This window comes from Dama dama, chromosome 9, assembly GCF_033118175.1.
Source record: "Dama dama isolate Ldn47 chromosome 9, ASM3311817v1, whole genome shotgun sequence".
In the NCBI taxonomy this organism is placed as follows: Eukaryota; Metazoa; Chordata; class Mammalia; order Artiodactyla; family Cervidae; genus Dama; species Dama dama.
The window spans coordinates 8,612,979-8,627,998 of record NC_083689.1 but is presented as its reverse complement, the minus strand read 5'-3'; the positions used below and the strand labels follow the sequence as shown (position 1 = coordinate 8,627,998).

At 53.5% G+C, this 15,020-nt stretch overlaps 1 protein-coding gene across 3 annotated transcripts; it reads right to left on the bottom strand.

The window, feature by feature from the left end:
* Positions 1 to 3,944: 3,944 nt before the first annotated feature.
* On the bottom strand, positions 3,945 to 15,006 carry BORCS8 (BLOC-1 related complex subunit 8). Of its 3 annotated transcripts, none has more exons than XM_061149744.1 (6): positions 14,933 to 15,006; positions 12,054 to 12,166; positions 11,506 to 11,570; positions 7,927 to 8,037; positions 6,243 to 6,318; positions 3,945 to 4,358 (listed from the first exon to the last, which is right to left on the bottom strand). In XM_061149744.1, exons 1-5 carry the CDS (start codon positions 14,967 to 14,969, stop codon positions 6,285 to 6,287), a joined length of 360 nt encoding a protein of 119 aa, XP_061005727.1. In that variant the 5' UTR covers positions 14,970 to 15,006; the 3' UTR covers positions 3,945 to 4,358; positions 6,243 to 6,284. The 3 variants fall into 3 exon arrangements, with proteins under 3 accessions (XP_061005727.1, XP_061005728.1, XP_061005729.1); XM_061149745.1 differs by having other exon boundaries at positions 3,945 to 4,265; XM_061149746.1 differs by lacking the exons at positions 3,945 to 4,358; positions 6,243 to 6,318; positions 7,927 to 8,037 and adding an exon at positions 10,687 to 11,311.
* Between the last annotated feature and the right edge of the window lie 14 nt (positions 15,007 to 15,020).

Here is a 15,020-nt window from a genome sequence, read left to right as displayed (position 1 = left end):
GAACATTCTTTGGTGGGGAAAGATGAAGCCCGAGCAGTGAGTGGAAGTAGATTGGGCTGGAGGCCCTTTAAAGAAGGGCTTGGAGATAGGAGGAGGGGGCCCATGTGGGGCAGATGAAAGGGGAGAGTAGTAGGTTGCAATGGCTGTCTGTCCATCTTCTCAGAACACAACAGACGATCAGCCCTCTGGACTCAGGAGGGAATGTGGCGATATTAGCATGTGAGGGACACTGAGGAAGGGAACAGAGATCCTGGGAGGCTTGTCCTCCTCCCCACACAGCAGTTTCCCCATCTGTGACACGGGTAGTTTGCACCCCTAGCCTGGAAACAGATTTTTCTTTGAAAAAACAAAAGCTAGGGTTGGTGGGGATCAGGTTCCCTGCCTCTCCCACCCTATCCTTGTTGGCCTTCAGTGCCCAACACCAGATGTTCCGGTGTCCCAAGGACACCCCAGGGTGACCCAGGCCAGGCTGGGGGCTTCTGCCTAGGCTCCAAGGCACAGAATGAGTTCTGCAGTGTGTGGAGGTGGCTAGGGAGCCCTGGGCCCCTCGAGGGCCGCTCTGTTTACCCGAGACCGCCCGCTTGCCTCTGATGCAACAGGCAGGCTCTGGTTACGTGAGGGCGGCAGCTGGAGCAGCCCTGGGGGCAGGCAGAGCGGAGCTGGGGGCTGCCCACCGCAGGGCACACCCCCTGCCCCCCCACCACTGGGGCTCCCTTCTGTGCTCTCGCCCCTGCCATGTGGCCCCCTTCCACCTCTCTCGTTCCCAAACCCCCTTCCCAATCCGGTCCAGACCCTCTCCCATCATTCACTGTTTCCTATAATGGCTCCTTCTTGCCTTTACCCCTGTTCCTGTCCTATACATGTGCCCATCACTAGCTGTGTTAACCCGTGTGGACCCACATCCTCCCCTGGGGCAATCAGGAACCCTGACCTCAGTCTTTTCTGATGAGAGGACCCTCTTAGGAGCTGGGGTAAGAGACTGGGGGCTGAAAGGGAGATTTCAGGGGAGAATGGAATCTGGGAAGAGGGCCTGGTAGATGGGGAAGGTGGACTTGGGTGAGAAGGTAATGGGTGTAGAAGCTGCTCCCCCCCAAGTCTCCCTTCTCCACATCCTCTCCCAGAATGTCAGCAGGGGAAGCCTTTGACGGATCCTCCGTGGTAAGGGCAGTATGGTTCGGTGGGTAGGGCTTCAGGCTTCAGGGACCCTGGGTTCCCACCCGTTCTGACTCCCGCTCATTGTGTGGCCTCAGGCCAGTCACTTCACTCCTCTGAGCCTGTTTGCTCATGTGAAAAATGGGGACAGTAGTGGTGCCTCCTCAGGGGTAGAAGTGTTTCAAGCTCCGTCTCCAATACCCCCTCCTCCTCCAAAAGCCTTCATTATCCCCCTTCCATCTGGTGTTCTGACACCCCCATCCCTCTTCCCACCTCAGCGCTGACCCAGAGGTTCAGAAATGCCTGTGTTCATCATCTCCGGGAGTCTGGGGTCTCCTTGCGATCGGGCCGTGTGTTGTGGTAGCACAAAAGGGGTGTTTTCATGGGTTTCTTGAAAAACTGGAGAGGTTCTGAGTAGTCTAGGGGTCTGGGGACCAACCTTGGGGCAACCAGAGGCCTTGCTGAGGGATGAGGTGGGGCTGGCAACGGGCTTCCCAGGGTCAGGACCCTCTGAGAGGGCAGAGGAGGAGTGAAATAAAAACCAGGAATTGGATCAGGGGCTAAAAACACAAAGTCAAAATTCATGTCTGATTCCTGTCCTGACCACCATGGACCAACTGCAGGCAAGTCACTGCCCTCTTCGGCCTTCTTTTTCTCCATCCAAAGATCTGAAAGCGGGGTTCCATACATTACCCAGGGAGCTCTTCCGGGTTACCTCCACTCTCACGGGTGCTAGGATCCCTACTTGAATGTCCCCTGGCACAAGGAGGTCGTTTCTGAGAGCAAGTCTTAGTCAGCCAGGGAATGCCTCCACTCTGGTGAATAGATAAGGCCACTAGTGCATGGGGGCAGGTGCGAGGTCTTTCTGGGTAGTGGCCTCTCGAAGTCTTAATTGACTTTCTGGATAACTGGAGCAAGGACGCACGAGGTGAAAAAGGGCTGAGGGTCACGTTGCACTCTCCAGGATCTGCCAAGACTGTAGATAAGGACCGCTCAGAGGCGGAGAGCCCCGCCAAGGCTTTGCCTCTTGCGCCCCCTGGCGGTCATCGGGGGTGGGACGTTTGCCAGGTCGCTAAGTCGCTAAGTCGTGTCCAACTCTTGACTGTAGGCCGCCAGGCTCCTCTGTCCATGGGCTTCTCCAGGCAAGAATACTGGAGTGGGTTGCCATTTCCTTCTCCAGGTGATCTTCCCGACCCAGGGATCAACCCGGGTCTCCTGCATTGCAGGATGATTCTTTACCAACTGAGCTATGAGGGAAAACCCACGGACGTTCGCCAGGAGTGAAGGGCAAACTGGCCATATGAATGAAAGGCAAAATTAATCACACCCCCTGGGGTGCACAGGACTTGGGGTGGTGGTGGGATCTGACAACTCACAGTCCTGCACAGATCTCTTTGGGAGTACTATTAGTCACTGGCTGAGGTCGTGTTCAGAGGCTGTGGGTGACATGGAGCCTCGGAAGGTCTAGGACACCCCATGACTGCTCCCCACTAGCTCACTGTGCCTGAACCATCCAAGGTTGGCCCTGTGATTCATGAAATTACATTACTAAGCTGACTGTCTAGGGGGCTCTGAGCCCTGGGGCCAGGGTTGGTCTGTCTGGCTCACCAGGGCATCCCCTGGGGTAGACAGGTCCTAGCTCAGACAGATCAGTGTTTGCTGGATAAATGGCTTCATGGTAGAAGGAGAGATGGACAAGAGGTGGTTCAGAGTGGATGAAGAGAGAGTGTCTCGGGGGCCCAACTACTTACCAGTCTGGGCCTACAAGAGTGAACCTGAGGCTCCTCGCTCTGCACTGACTTAGGGCAGAGGGAAGACAGAATGGTGGCACACAGACCCCAGGATACCCCAGGAGAGAAGAGGGAGGGCTGGCCGTTTCCTGATGGTGGGAGGCAGTTATTTCTCAACACCTCCAGGGTCCCTGAACCTCCTCCCAGGCCCACAGGCCCCTCTACAGCCCTGACACCCCACCAGGACCCTCTCTGCCCCCAGCCCCTCCTAACCACTTCACAGGGCCAAGCTGGGGGATGCTCCCAGAGCAGTGAGCATGGGCCCATCCTGGCTGCACCCTCAACAACTCCATTCTGACCGTCCTGATAGACTTTGCTGGGCACTGTGTTGGCACACAGCTGACCCTGGAGCCATGCAAACCAGGGCCCTGATCTCCCAGGCTTGGAATCCTCGGGGATCACTGTGGGGTGTTCTCAAGTCAGCAGAAACAGACTCAGATCAATCTTGGCAAATGCAGTGACTTTAGGGACTCCTGAAACTGAAGAATTAAGATTTTTCTAGTGTCAGGTATGCTAGATCCAAGGTCCCAGGCAATGTTCTTAGGTTCCACGTTCCATCTGCTGAGCTTACCAACCCCAGAAAGAAGATGGTACTTTTTGTACTTTTCCAGCAAAATCTTCAGGGAAGACCTCTCGTTGGATCACGTGCCCATCTGAAACCAAACTCTGTGACCTGGGAGGTGGGGCACTCTGATTAGCCAGGCCAGGGTCCCACACCTACCCCTGGCCATCAGGGTGTCTTCTCTATATGGCCTGAGCTTGGGGTGGGCATTTCTGTTTGAGGCAGAACACAGTCCAGGCAGGCAATTACACAAATGTCTGCCTCAGCCTGTAGAGAAGGCTCCAGTCCATGCTTTCTTGTCTAGATGGAGAAAGGCAGGACCAGAGAGGGTCAGAGCCAGGCCCCATGTCTTATAGCAAGTCGGAGGCAGGGCTGGGACCACATTAGACCGGGGTCTACTCTTCCCTAGCTGTGTGACCCTGCGCAAATGATACCACCTCTCAGAGCCTCTCTTCTCCCGTCTGTATTTGGGGTGACATCTCCCTTACAGGGCTGTCTGAGGATGAAAGGTGACCACTGTGAAGTACCCGGCACACAGGTGGACACACAGCAGGTGTGTGGTTGTGGCAGCAGTTACTGGTCCGAGGGGCCATGGCCACATCCAGGGCCAGTGAGGGGCAAGTAAGGATCCAAGGGCAGCAAAGTCTCAGAATGTTCATGGCTGGCCCAGAGGCAGGAGGGATGTGCTGGCCACACTTGCTTGGTCTTCAGTCCCTGCCAAGTCCCACAAGGTTGTGTCAAAGAGTCCAGCTTTGGTCAGGCTAGGGGCGTAGAGATGAGGGTCAAGGTGAGCTCTGAGATGTACCCCCAGGGCTTCAGGGGAGCCCTGATGAGGGGGCATCTGAAGCAAGATCCTAGGTGGGGGGGCAAGAGAAGAGGTGAAGTGCTGGGAGTTAGAGGGTCTGGGTGTGAATTCCAGCATTTCCAGTCACTATGATGACCCTGCCTTGCCTCTCTGAGCCTCAGTTTCCTCTTCTGCATAATGGGGATGTGTGTAGGGCCCTGGGCCTGGAGAAGCAGGGAAGACTAAGACTTGACCCTATGAAAGGTCACTGACAACCCTGCGGGGGAGCCATCTGGGGAAGAGTGGGAGTGGAGGCTCTGAGAGGGGGTGTGGGGCAGCAATTCTGGGAGGAGAGCAGGGTCTGTGGTGACAAAGGTGGGATCAGGAGGAGCCACAGAGCACTTTGTTCTGAGGGGTGCAGCAGTCAAGGGGCAGCAGATGACTCAGGGCACTCATGGCTGGCCTGGAGCCTCCAGGCAGGCGCATGGAGGGGGTAGAAGGGGCAGCCAGGCAGCCTCCTGAGGCACAAGGGTGGATGGGACCAGGGCACAGGATGCAGGAGATGGAGGGGGGTGTGAGTCCACGGGTGGCAGGCAACACTGGGTGGTGAAATGGGGTGGGTGGCAGCCCTTCTTGCTCCAGGCCCTCCCAGAGGTCCCCTGAGCAACCCCACAATCCCTAGTGTTCCCACCTACCCCTACAGCCAGGGCCAAGCCTGGCACGTGGCAGGGGCCCCGAAAGAACTCTGACTGCACACCCATGAACGCTGGCACCTCTTGGCACTCAGGGCTGCTGCTCGAGGAGGTACAGGGTCCCTGTCCCCAGCCAGGCCTCCCCGACCCTCTGAGCAGGCTTCCGCAGCACAAGAGCACGCCGTGGCAAATGAGCAGGAGGCTCTGAGAGCTCCACAAGCCGTGGGCACGGGCAGGCCCTTGGGCGCCTCCAGTCTGCCTGTGTCTGCCCTGCATCAGCTCAGAATAACAAGCCGCCAGGCCAGTCCCGGGGCCATGCTCTCCTCGGAAGGCCAACCACGCCTCCCGGTGCTGACGCCCTCCTGCGGTCCCCGCCCACTGGGCCCCGTCCTGGCCACGTGACTGGCCTTGACCAGTGGGACACCCATAACCGTGCAGCAGGGGAGGCTGCGGGAGCATGTGCACACCGCGGCTCAAGCACCAGGAGAAGCCCGGCTGGCCCGCTAGCGGGTCCACATGGAGAACCAGACACTCCCCCGCGAACACCAGGCAGCGCTGGTCAAGGGCCAGAGGCGAGGTTACCTCAGAATACTAGCCCCATCAAGAACCACGAAGGGCCCCCACGTGAGCCCAGCAAAACGGCCTGGCTGAGTCCAGCCCAAACTGCAGAACTGTAAGCAGGCAGATGATGGTGTCATAAGCGGCCGAGTTTGGGGACAGTTTGTCATGCAGCAGCAGCTGACTGCTGCAACAGGCACCGCCGTAAGTAGTGATGTCCTCTCAGCCGCCAATGAACCACTGTGACAGGCGGGAAAAGCAGAGACCGGGGCGGGGAGGGACTTGCTCAGCGTCACGCGGCAGGTCACCAGTTCAAAGAGGATTCCAGAGCCGGGTGGGCAACTGCCATGTGGGCTCTGCCTGAGACAGTGAGCGCGGGTCAGGCAAGCAGGTGGCACGTGGCGGGGTAGCGAAAATGGCACTCTACCCTTCTTGAGGGGCGGGGCCCTTGGGGTCCAGACTGGGTCTGTGGCCTGGACGAGAGGCAGGAAGTGACAGGGAGCGCCAGGGAGGTGGGCCGACGACAGCCGTGCAGCGGAGGGCGCAAGGTGCCCCTACCCTCTAGCTTCCCACAGACGAAACCACTCAACAAGCCCAGGGAGAAAACCCCAGCGGTTAGTCAAGTAGCTCCCTTCTCAGATGCTGAGAGGATGGGTTAGTTCAGAGCACGGAGCAGAGAGGCTCCAGGTCCGCTCGGCACTGACCTGGGTCAGAGGGGCCGCAGCACCTCCAAGTCTCTTCCGGGATCAGGCTGAGGAGGGTGGGAGCGGTTCCTCGGGGCTGGAACAAAACATGTGCGGCGTCTATGAGGCTGAGGTCCAAGGCCCTGAGGCGTGCTTGGCTAGACTGGATTGCACACTGGGGTCACGCGCCAGTCTCCCAGGACTCCTGGCCTGAACCTTCAAGGTATCCTTTGTAAAAACAGGACCAGCTACCCATTTCAGAGGTCATGGCTGGGTCTCATGTAGGTCTGGGAGCTTCAAATCCCTGGGGCTTGCGAAGAGAGGCAAGAGGGGGTGAGCAGCTACTACACAAGCTGCTACTGGTGTCTTTCAGAGGCACAAGCAGAGCTTTTGGAAGCAGCTGGGCAACTGAGCTGAAAGTAGAAGCTATTGGTTTTGTGGCCTTGCTGGGGGGGAGTATGGTGCAAAGCTTGCTGCAGTGAACTCCAGTCCCAGTGGCTGTCACCCACCGCGGCAGAGAAGCCAGGTGGTGATCTGGTGAACCCCAAGCACCCTGCTCATGCCACCCTCAGAGGGCAGGCCACTGCATGTCCCTTCTTACGTATACACAAGGCTTTTTCGGTTTTGACAGTTCTTGTGTCTGTTATCACACACAGCAACATAAAGGTGTTTTCTTCCTTTCTAAAGCCTTGTGGGGAGCAGGCATGCCAGAACCCCACACTGCAGGAGTCAGACACATCTTGAGGCCGAGTGACGGCTCACAGCAGGTACTGCTGCTGCCGACGCCTGGTCACTAAGTTGTGTCTGACTCTTCTCGACCCCACATGCTGTAGCCCACCAGGCGCCTCTGTCCATGGAGTACTCCAGTACTCCAGACAGGAATGCTGGAGTGGTTGCCATTTCCTACCCCAGAGGATTTTCCCGACCCAGGGATCGAACTCGTGTCTCCTGCTTGGTAGGTGGATTCTTTATAACCGAGCCACCTGGGAAGTGGTACAGCAGGTACATGGGTGTTCAAATGCATGTTTATTAAGTTATAATGAAAACAAAACCAAAAAGAGCTACTTCTCCCCATTGTGTAAGAACTGTAAGTACTTTTCCCTTTTGGACCATCTGGTCATTGGCTCAAAGCCTCTTTCAGCTCTGGGCACCCTCCCTGCTGCCCTCAGAGCCCCTGCCCACCTCCCTAGCTCTGTCTCCCCGCCTGCACCCACTCCAGGTATGACTGCCTTGGATGTTCCTCCAACACATCCAGCTCACCAGGCCCAGGGCCTCTGCCCCGCCCCTGCCACACCAAACACCCACCCATGGTCACCTTTGCATATTGTTCAAGCCTCTGTTTGCATCTCTGCCACCTCCTCAGAGGGGGCCCCTTCTCCTCCTTCACAGGTATCTGAAATGTTCTTCTCTGTTCCGTGTTTACCTGCTTGCCGTGTGCTTTTCCCTGAGGCCTCGAGCAAACCTGTCTTGGTCACTGCCTTGCCCCCAGCACCCAGCCCAAGCACACAGCAGCGCACAGGAGCTGGGTGCAGACTGACTCAACTCCCACTACAGATGGCAAAGGACAAGAGGAAGTCACCAGCCACCGCAAGACCAAGCAAAGGAGTTGTCTAAGGAGCGAGAAGGTGCAGCTCCTGGCTGAGCAGCGAAGGTCCTTACAGCAAGGAGGCTGAGAGCAGGAGAGGAGGTTGCTCCCAGGAGCTACCTGTGGCCCTGGGCTGTGGCGTTCATGTGGTCCCGGATGCTGATGGCCTGTTTGAGGAGACCCTCCACGCTGCGGAAGTAGACACTGCTATCGACAAGGTTCTTCACGGCACTGAAACAGGAGGGGGACCCAGTCAGCGGCAGCAGAGCAGACCAGTGGATACCCACACTGGCCCAGTGGTTTGTCCAGCTGCTGGGGGATTCCATGGGCCTCCCCGAGGGCTCACTGTGTGCTTAAAGTTTAGATTTCCCCATGGACCAGAACACTGGATGGCAAGATACAACTTTTGCTTGATGGCTGCTAGACCATTCAATGCTTTGAAGGAGCTATAAGCATTCAAAGATGACCTCAAAAATAACATGCTTTGGACTTCCCTGGTGGTACAGTGGATAGGAATCTGCCTGCCAATGCAGGGGACATGGATTTGATGTCTGGTCTGAGAAGATTCCACATGCCTTGGAGCAACTAAGCCTGTGCACCGCAACTGCTTGAAGAGGCACTCTAGGGCCCGTGTGCTAGAACTCCTGAAGCCCACGCACCCTAGAGCCTGTGCTCAGCAACGAGAGAAGCCACCACCATGAGAAGCCTGCACACCACAACTAGAGAGTAGCCCCCACTCTTCGCAACTAGAGAAAGCCCGCATGCATAGCAAAGACCTTGTGTAACTAAAAATAAAATCAGTTCAGTCCAGTTGCTCAGTCGTGTCTGACTCTTTGCGACCCCATGGACTGCAGCACGCCAGGCTTCCCTGTCCATCACCAACTCCCAGAGCTTGCTCAAAATCATGTTCATTGAGTTGGTGATGCCATCCAACCATCTCATCCTCTGTCGTCCCCTTCTCCTCCTGCCTTCAATCTTTCCCAGTATCAAGGTCAGGTCTCTTCCAATGAGTCAGTTCTTCGCATCAGGTGGCCAAAGTACTGGAGCCTCAGCTTCACCGTCAGTCCTTCCAATGAATATTCAGGACTGATTTCCTTTAGAAATCCAAGGGACTCTCAAGAGTCTTCTCCAACACCACAGTTCAAAAGCATAAATTCTTCTGCACTCAGCTTTCATTTTTTTAAAATATCATGCTTTCCTTTTAGGTAACCTGTTCCTCCCCCTGAAGGAAGCTTGTCAGCTGGACTGTGAAAAGCTCTGAAAGTGAGTTTAGACTCAGCACCATTAGAGAGGCACTACTGCAAAGCTGTGCTAAGCTCTGGTGTTGCTGCCACATGGATGAACGTCTAATAAAAATGTTGTTTCCAACAGCACTACAGGAAAATATTCACCAAACCTCTTGGGGCATTGCTAATGCCAGAAAGTTGCCTGGGCAATGACACCTACAGTAAAAATAAAAGGGTCATTTTCAAGTCCTATTAAAGACAAAGAAGTCACTCCCATTTATTATCAGTCAAGGACATGCTTGAAAACGGCCATGAGATCAAAGGAGGGGAGCATTGGCTGAAACCCAGACTGTCCATTTGCTCATCTGACACCACCAAATGCAGTCAGCTTTCCTAGTATCTGTCCACTTCGATAAAAAGCTGTCTAACACAAGTTCACAACTGGCCATATAGTTTCTCCCAGTTTCACACCAAGCATTAACACTGCATAAGGCATTTTAAACAACTAAAAGGGCCTTTTCATGTCCACAGGAAACAGTCTTTCAGCATTAGAGAAATTTACATTTCACTAAAGAGAAGTGCTCAGAGTTCAGAGTAGACAGGCCCCCTGCCTACCACAAGGCAGTCCCATGGAACATTCTGGAACATGATGGACACATTCTTTATCCACTGAGATGGCTGTTAAGCACTTGAAATGTGGCTTGTGAGACTGAGGAACTGAATCTTTCATTTTATTTCAATTCATTAAAATGTAAGTGTAAACAGCCAATGAGGGTCCAACCTCCTGCAATGGACAGGGCAGTTAGAGGAACTGGGAGAAAATACAGACTTTGATCTGCTCTTCCTTAAACATGGGCCTTTTTTAAAAAAAAAAAAAAAAGTTTTTATTTGGCTGCGCTAGGTCTTAAATTGTGGCACACAGGATCTTTAGTTGCAGCATCCAAATTCTTAGTTGCAACATGTGAAATCTAGTTCCTGGATCAGGGATCAAACCCAGGCCTGCTGCATTGGGAGCTTGAATTCTTAGCCACTAGGCCACCAGGGAAGTCCCAAACCTAGGCTGAAAGGTTCTTGGCTGACCAGGAACTATTTAGTAGCTGCAAGAAAAACTCCATTATCTTTTCTACTCTTCCTGGAGCTGAGAAGAGTGTTTGTAACCACAATCCCCAGGAAGATGCCATCAGTCTGGATCACCCTCCAGCCCCAGCAGAGGGGGCTGGTGATGGCAGAACTCCAAGCAACAGGACTTCCTGTCAAGGAACTTCGACTATACAACAGAAACAGGCGGGCAAATCCCACAGTGCCACGGACAAGGACTGCTGGGGAGTGTCTAGCCTCCACCAAAACAACCTACAGCCCGCACTAGGAGCAAATAGCACTCCCAAGTCATTAACTCCTAGAGCAAATGGAACAAGCCTGGACATGAAATACAGTCATGGGGAGCCAACAGAAGCACAGGAGGGAGGTTGGCAAAGATGCAATAATGGGGAAAAACACCAACTGCTGCTTTCTATTATCGGGTGCATCTTTCACTTGGGGTTAAAAATTCTGGGTATTTAGAGAAAGGTAAGCAAACGAGAAAACACAAATAATAAATGGTATACCCACAGTCACAGAAACTTTATTCACAGTAGCTAAAACATGGAAGCAACCCAAATGTCCAAGAGATGAATGGATAAACAAAATGTGGTCCATCTATAGGATGAAATAGTATTCAGCCCTAAAAAGCAAGGAAATTTGGACACAGGCTACAATGTGGATGAACCTTGAAGATACTATGCTAGGTGAAAAAGGACAGTCACAAAAAGACAAAAAAAAATGTATGATTCCATTAATGTGAGGTCCCTTGAATAGACAGATTTTTAGACAGAAAGCAGAATGGCAGGAGCCAGGAATGGGGGTGGTAAGTGGGGAGTTCATGTTTAACAGGGACAGAATTTCAGTTTTGCAAGATGAAAAGAACTCAGGAGGTGGGTGGTGGGGACAGCTGCACAGCATTATGAATATATTTAATACCACTGAATTGAACACTTAAAAATGGTTAAGATAATAAATTTTACTTATGTGCCTCTTACCACAATATAAAAACTTAGAAAGAAATAAAAACTTAAAATAAACAGTATTGTGTTTGGGCACTACCCCGAGCTGCCATCCACCCCACCAGTCAGTCTGTGGTCGTGGCTGTGGGTGGGAAACGCTGGCCTCTTGAGGCACCTCCTGGAATCCTTATGACCCCTCCTGTGACAGATGGTGGGGGCTGCTGAGGACCAGGAAGAAGCCTGACCGAGACACGTGAGGATCAAATAGTGAGCAGCACAGGTCTGGGCTGGAACTCTGCCCTGCAGCCAGGTGAGTCAAGCTCCACCTGCCCCTACTCAGGTGGGCTTGGCAGGCCAGGGCTCAGCAGGCAGCTGACGGAGCTGCCCCTGAACACCCAGGCCACAGTGGGGCAATGCTGGCAGTGGGTGCTCACCTGCAGGCGTACTCCACGGTGTAAATGGCTCCCTGGCTCTGCTCCTCCCACCGCTGCATGTCAGCCTGTGGAGGGTGGGGAGCTGTGAGCAGGGCTGGCTGTTACCTCCTTCCTCCCAGTTCTCGGGAATGGAGCACCCGAACGCCAATCACCACAGCTGCTGAGACCCTCCCCCTCCAGCCCCAATCTTTCCTCCGGCAACTCCCACCCCTCCTGTCTGGGCTTTCTGTGAACAGGTGGCAACTATGCCTCAGGACCTCTGCACAGGCTGTTCCCTCTGCCTGACACATCCTTCCCTTGGGTCCTCATGTGGCTGCCTCCTTCTCACCACATGGGTCACAGGAGACGCAGCACCTTCTTCTTCTTCCAAATCCACCCCAGGTGTATCCATCCAGCCCCAAGCTGGGTCAGTGACCACGCACCTCCCTGCTCATGTCCCCGCTTGACTCCCACACCAACAGGAGCTGTGCTCCCTGCTCCACCTAGCAGGCCCCAGCTCACAAGGTGCAGACCCTGGGAGAGGTCAGTCGCTAGGACAGGACTCTTACCTTATGCTGGGCCAACTCAGGCAGAGAGCGGCGCACGTGCTCCTGAAGCCGGTACAGGGCCACAGACGGCTCATTGGCCAGGACGTAGACACTCTCGGTGAATTTGTCAGTAACTGGGTCCAGGATGGACAGTTGGGCAAAGTGGGGCCAGTGGGGAGAGGGAGATAGGGTTAACAGGTGATCAAGGAGACATAGCATTAGATTCCTGATTGCTCAACCCGTGAGTCCACCCAGAGTAGAGGAGAGCCCAGCAACCCTCCCAGCTGGGTCACCTGTGGCCCTGGTGATGGCTTGCAGGTGATCACAGTACAGCCAAACAACTCCATCTGGGAGTCACAGAAGGGCCTCAGTCTTGATGACATTAATGTATCCAGTGGATTCATGATCCTTCCCTTCCTAAACCTACTTGCTTGCTGCCACCCACTCAAATCCACTCACATTTCATTTACCTGTGACAAAATCAAGAGATTCTTCTTCAGAGGCCCACTGGCTACTGGACCCAAAAGTGCCTGCAAGTTTACATGGGTGGATGGTTCCAGGCCATGACTGACCACCAAGGGGGAGGAAAGTCCACAACACATGCTGAGTGTCCGAACAACTCAAGAAGTGTGACTCATCCCCATAAGCTCCCCTGTGGGAATAGACCGTGGCTCCCCTCTGCAGGATTCTACCTGAGGTTGCTGCTTGCTCAGCCTCCTCCCCAACCCTGTCCTATTTCCCTCTCTCCTCTTCGGGGCTCTGTTAGTAAGTTAAAGACAACTCCTCATCCCAGGATCTGCCTCAAAAACAGCAGCCAGATGGTGGTCCCTGCCCTTCCTACCCCATCAATTAGCAGCTCCTGCTTGTTCAGTCACAAAACAAAGCCCCAAACTCACCCACTTTTACCACTGCACTGCCCTTACTGGTCCAGGCATAGCTGTCTCTCACCTAGATCCCAAACTTAGCTGCTCCCTGGTCTCCCTGCTCCCCCTCCTGCCAACAATCCAGTCCCCACAAAACAGACGAGATGAGCTCCTACTAAACATATCAGATGGGTCTCTCCCTTGGTTGAAACACTCCCATGACTCCCATCAGCCAGAGAAGCAAATCTGCCTTGCTTCACATGGACCAGAAGGCTCTGCATTTTCTGTTGCTCTTACCACTCCCCCCCACCGCCTGCCTGGCCCTCTGCCCCAGGCACAATGGCCTCACGGCTTTCCATGGACATTCAGCACTGTCCACAAGAACTTCCTGAGATGATGGAACGACTCTATAATCTATACTGCCCAATACAGTAGTCACTAGTCATATACGACTACTGAGCACTTGAAATGTAACTCAGAAGCTGAATTTTAAATTTTACCTAATTTTAATTAATTTAAATATGAATAAGTACTGTGACTAGTATTGAAGCACAGCTCTGAACACTTTGCCACCTCAAGGTCTTTGTACTCGATCCTGCCAATGACACTGCCTCCATCCCCACCTCTCATTTCCCTTCACCCCTCAGCTCAATTGTCACCTCCTGGCCTTCCCTGATCACCAAGCTTAATCAGATGTCCCTTCAACCTCACTCTCAACCTCAGAACTTTGTTCATTTCCCTTATACTTAAATTTTTAATCTTTTTAAAAATTTTACATTGGAGTATAGTTGACTTCCAATGTTTTGTTAGTTCCAGGTGTAAAAGGTCTCATTCTTTATTAGGTTATGTTTATTTAAAACTTGGGATTTGTGAGGGCAGAAGTATTTCTGAGCCTCAGTTTTCTCATCTGAAAAAATGGGAGGATAACAGAACCCACCTCAAGGTTTGCTACAGAGATGGACCCCATCCCACTGCCCAGGACAGTGTAGTTAGTGAGGGAGAACCCGTTGGTGTCTGGGAGTCAGGGGAGGCTGTGCTTGAGACTGTCCAGTTTGGGTTTGCCCAGCTCACCACTGCGCTGACTCAGGCAGAGCCCAGCCTGCCACCTCCAAACTGTATGTCCTCTTACCCTCTAAGGGCTCCTCCTTTTGAAAATGAACACAGTGGTAATAGCTTACACCTCACAGTGCTGTTAGGAAGGATGTGGAATTAAATGTACTTGTGACGTCTAAATCATTAACTAGCAGTGATGTATGTAACAATTAATAACGACATTGACACTTTAAAAATAAGCTAGTGGCATTTTGTAATTTGTAACTATGTGATTTCAGTTCAGTTCAGTTCAGTCGCTCAGTCCTGTCCGACTCGTTGCGACCCCATGAATCGCAGCACACCAGGCCTCCCTGTCCATCACCAACTCCCGGAGTCTACCCAAACCCATGCCCATTGAGTCGGTGATGCCATCCAGCCATCTCATCCTCTGTCGTCCCCTTCTCCTCCTGCCCCCAATCCTATGTGATTTACAGGTATGTAAATATATACAACTGGAGAAGGGCACAGCAACCCACGTCAGTATCCTGGCCTGGAGAATCCCATGGACAGAGGAGCCTGGTGGGCTTACAGTCCATGCGGTCCCGAAGAGTCGGACACGACTTAGCGGCTGAACAACAACAACAAATATATACAAATGCTTAAATACAAAGCAAACAGTACACACAACTGCCACGCCCCTGGCATTCTTCCAGTGTTTTACACATTGTTTTACCATATCACGTTACTGAATTCTCATAACAATTTTATGGGGGGCGGGGGGAGGCAGGGAGACTATTATACTCCCCATTTTACAGATGACAAAACCGAGGCACAGTGTCTCTAAAGGTTTCAAAACTAGTCAGCGGTTGAGCCGGGATTTCTTGGCAATTCAATCACTGCCCCCAAACGCTCCCTCAGCGCCGTGGCCCCCTGTTACCCCCTTCAGATCGCCCTTCTATGAGTCCTTGGCCCCTCCGCCCCGCCCCGCGTGGGGCCCCACACCACCTTTCTTCCCCTTGAGCTGCATCTCGGGTTCTTCCATAGTAGCCACGGCCCTGTTTCGAGGACCGGAACCGGAAGTCTGGAGGTAGAG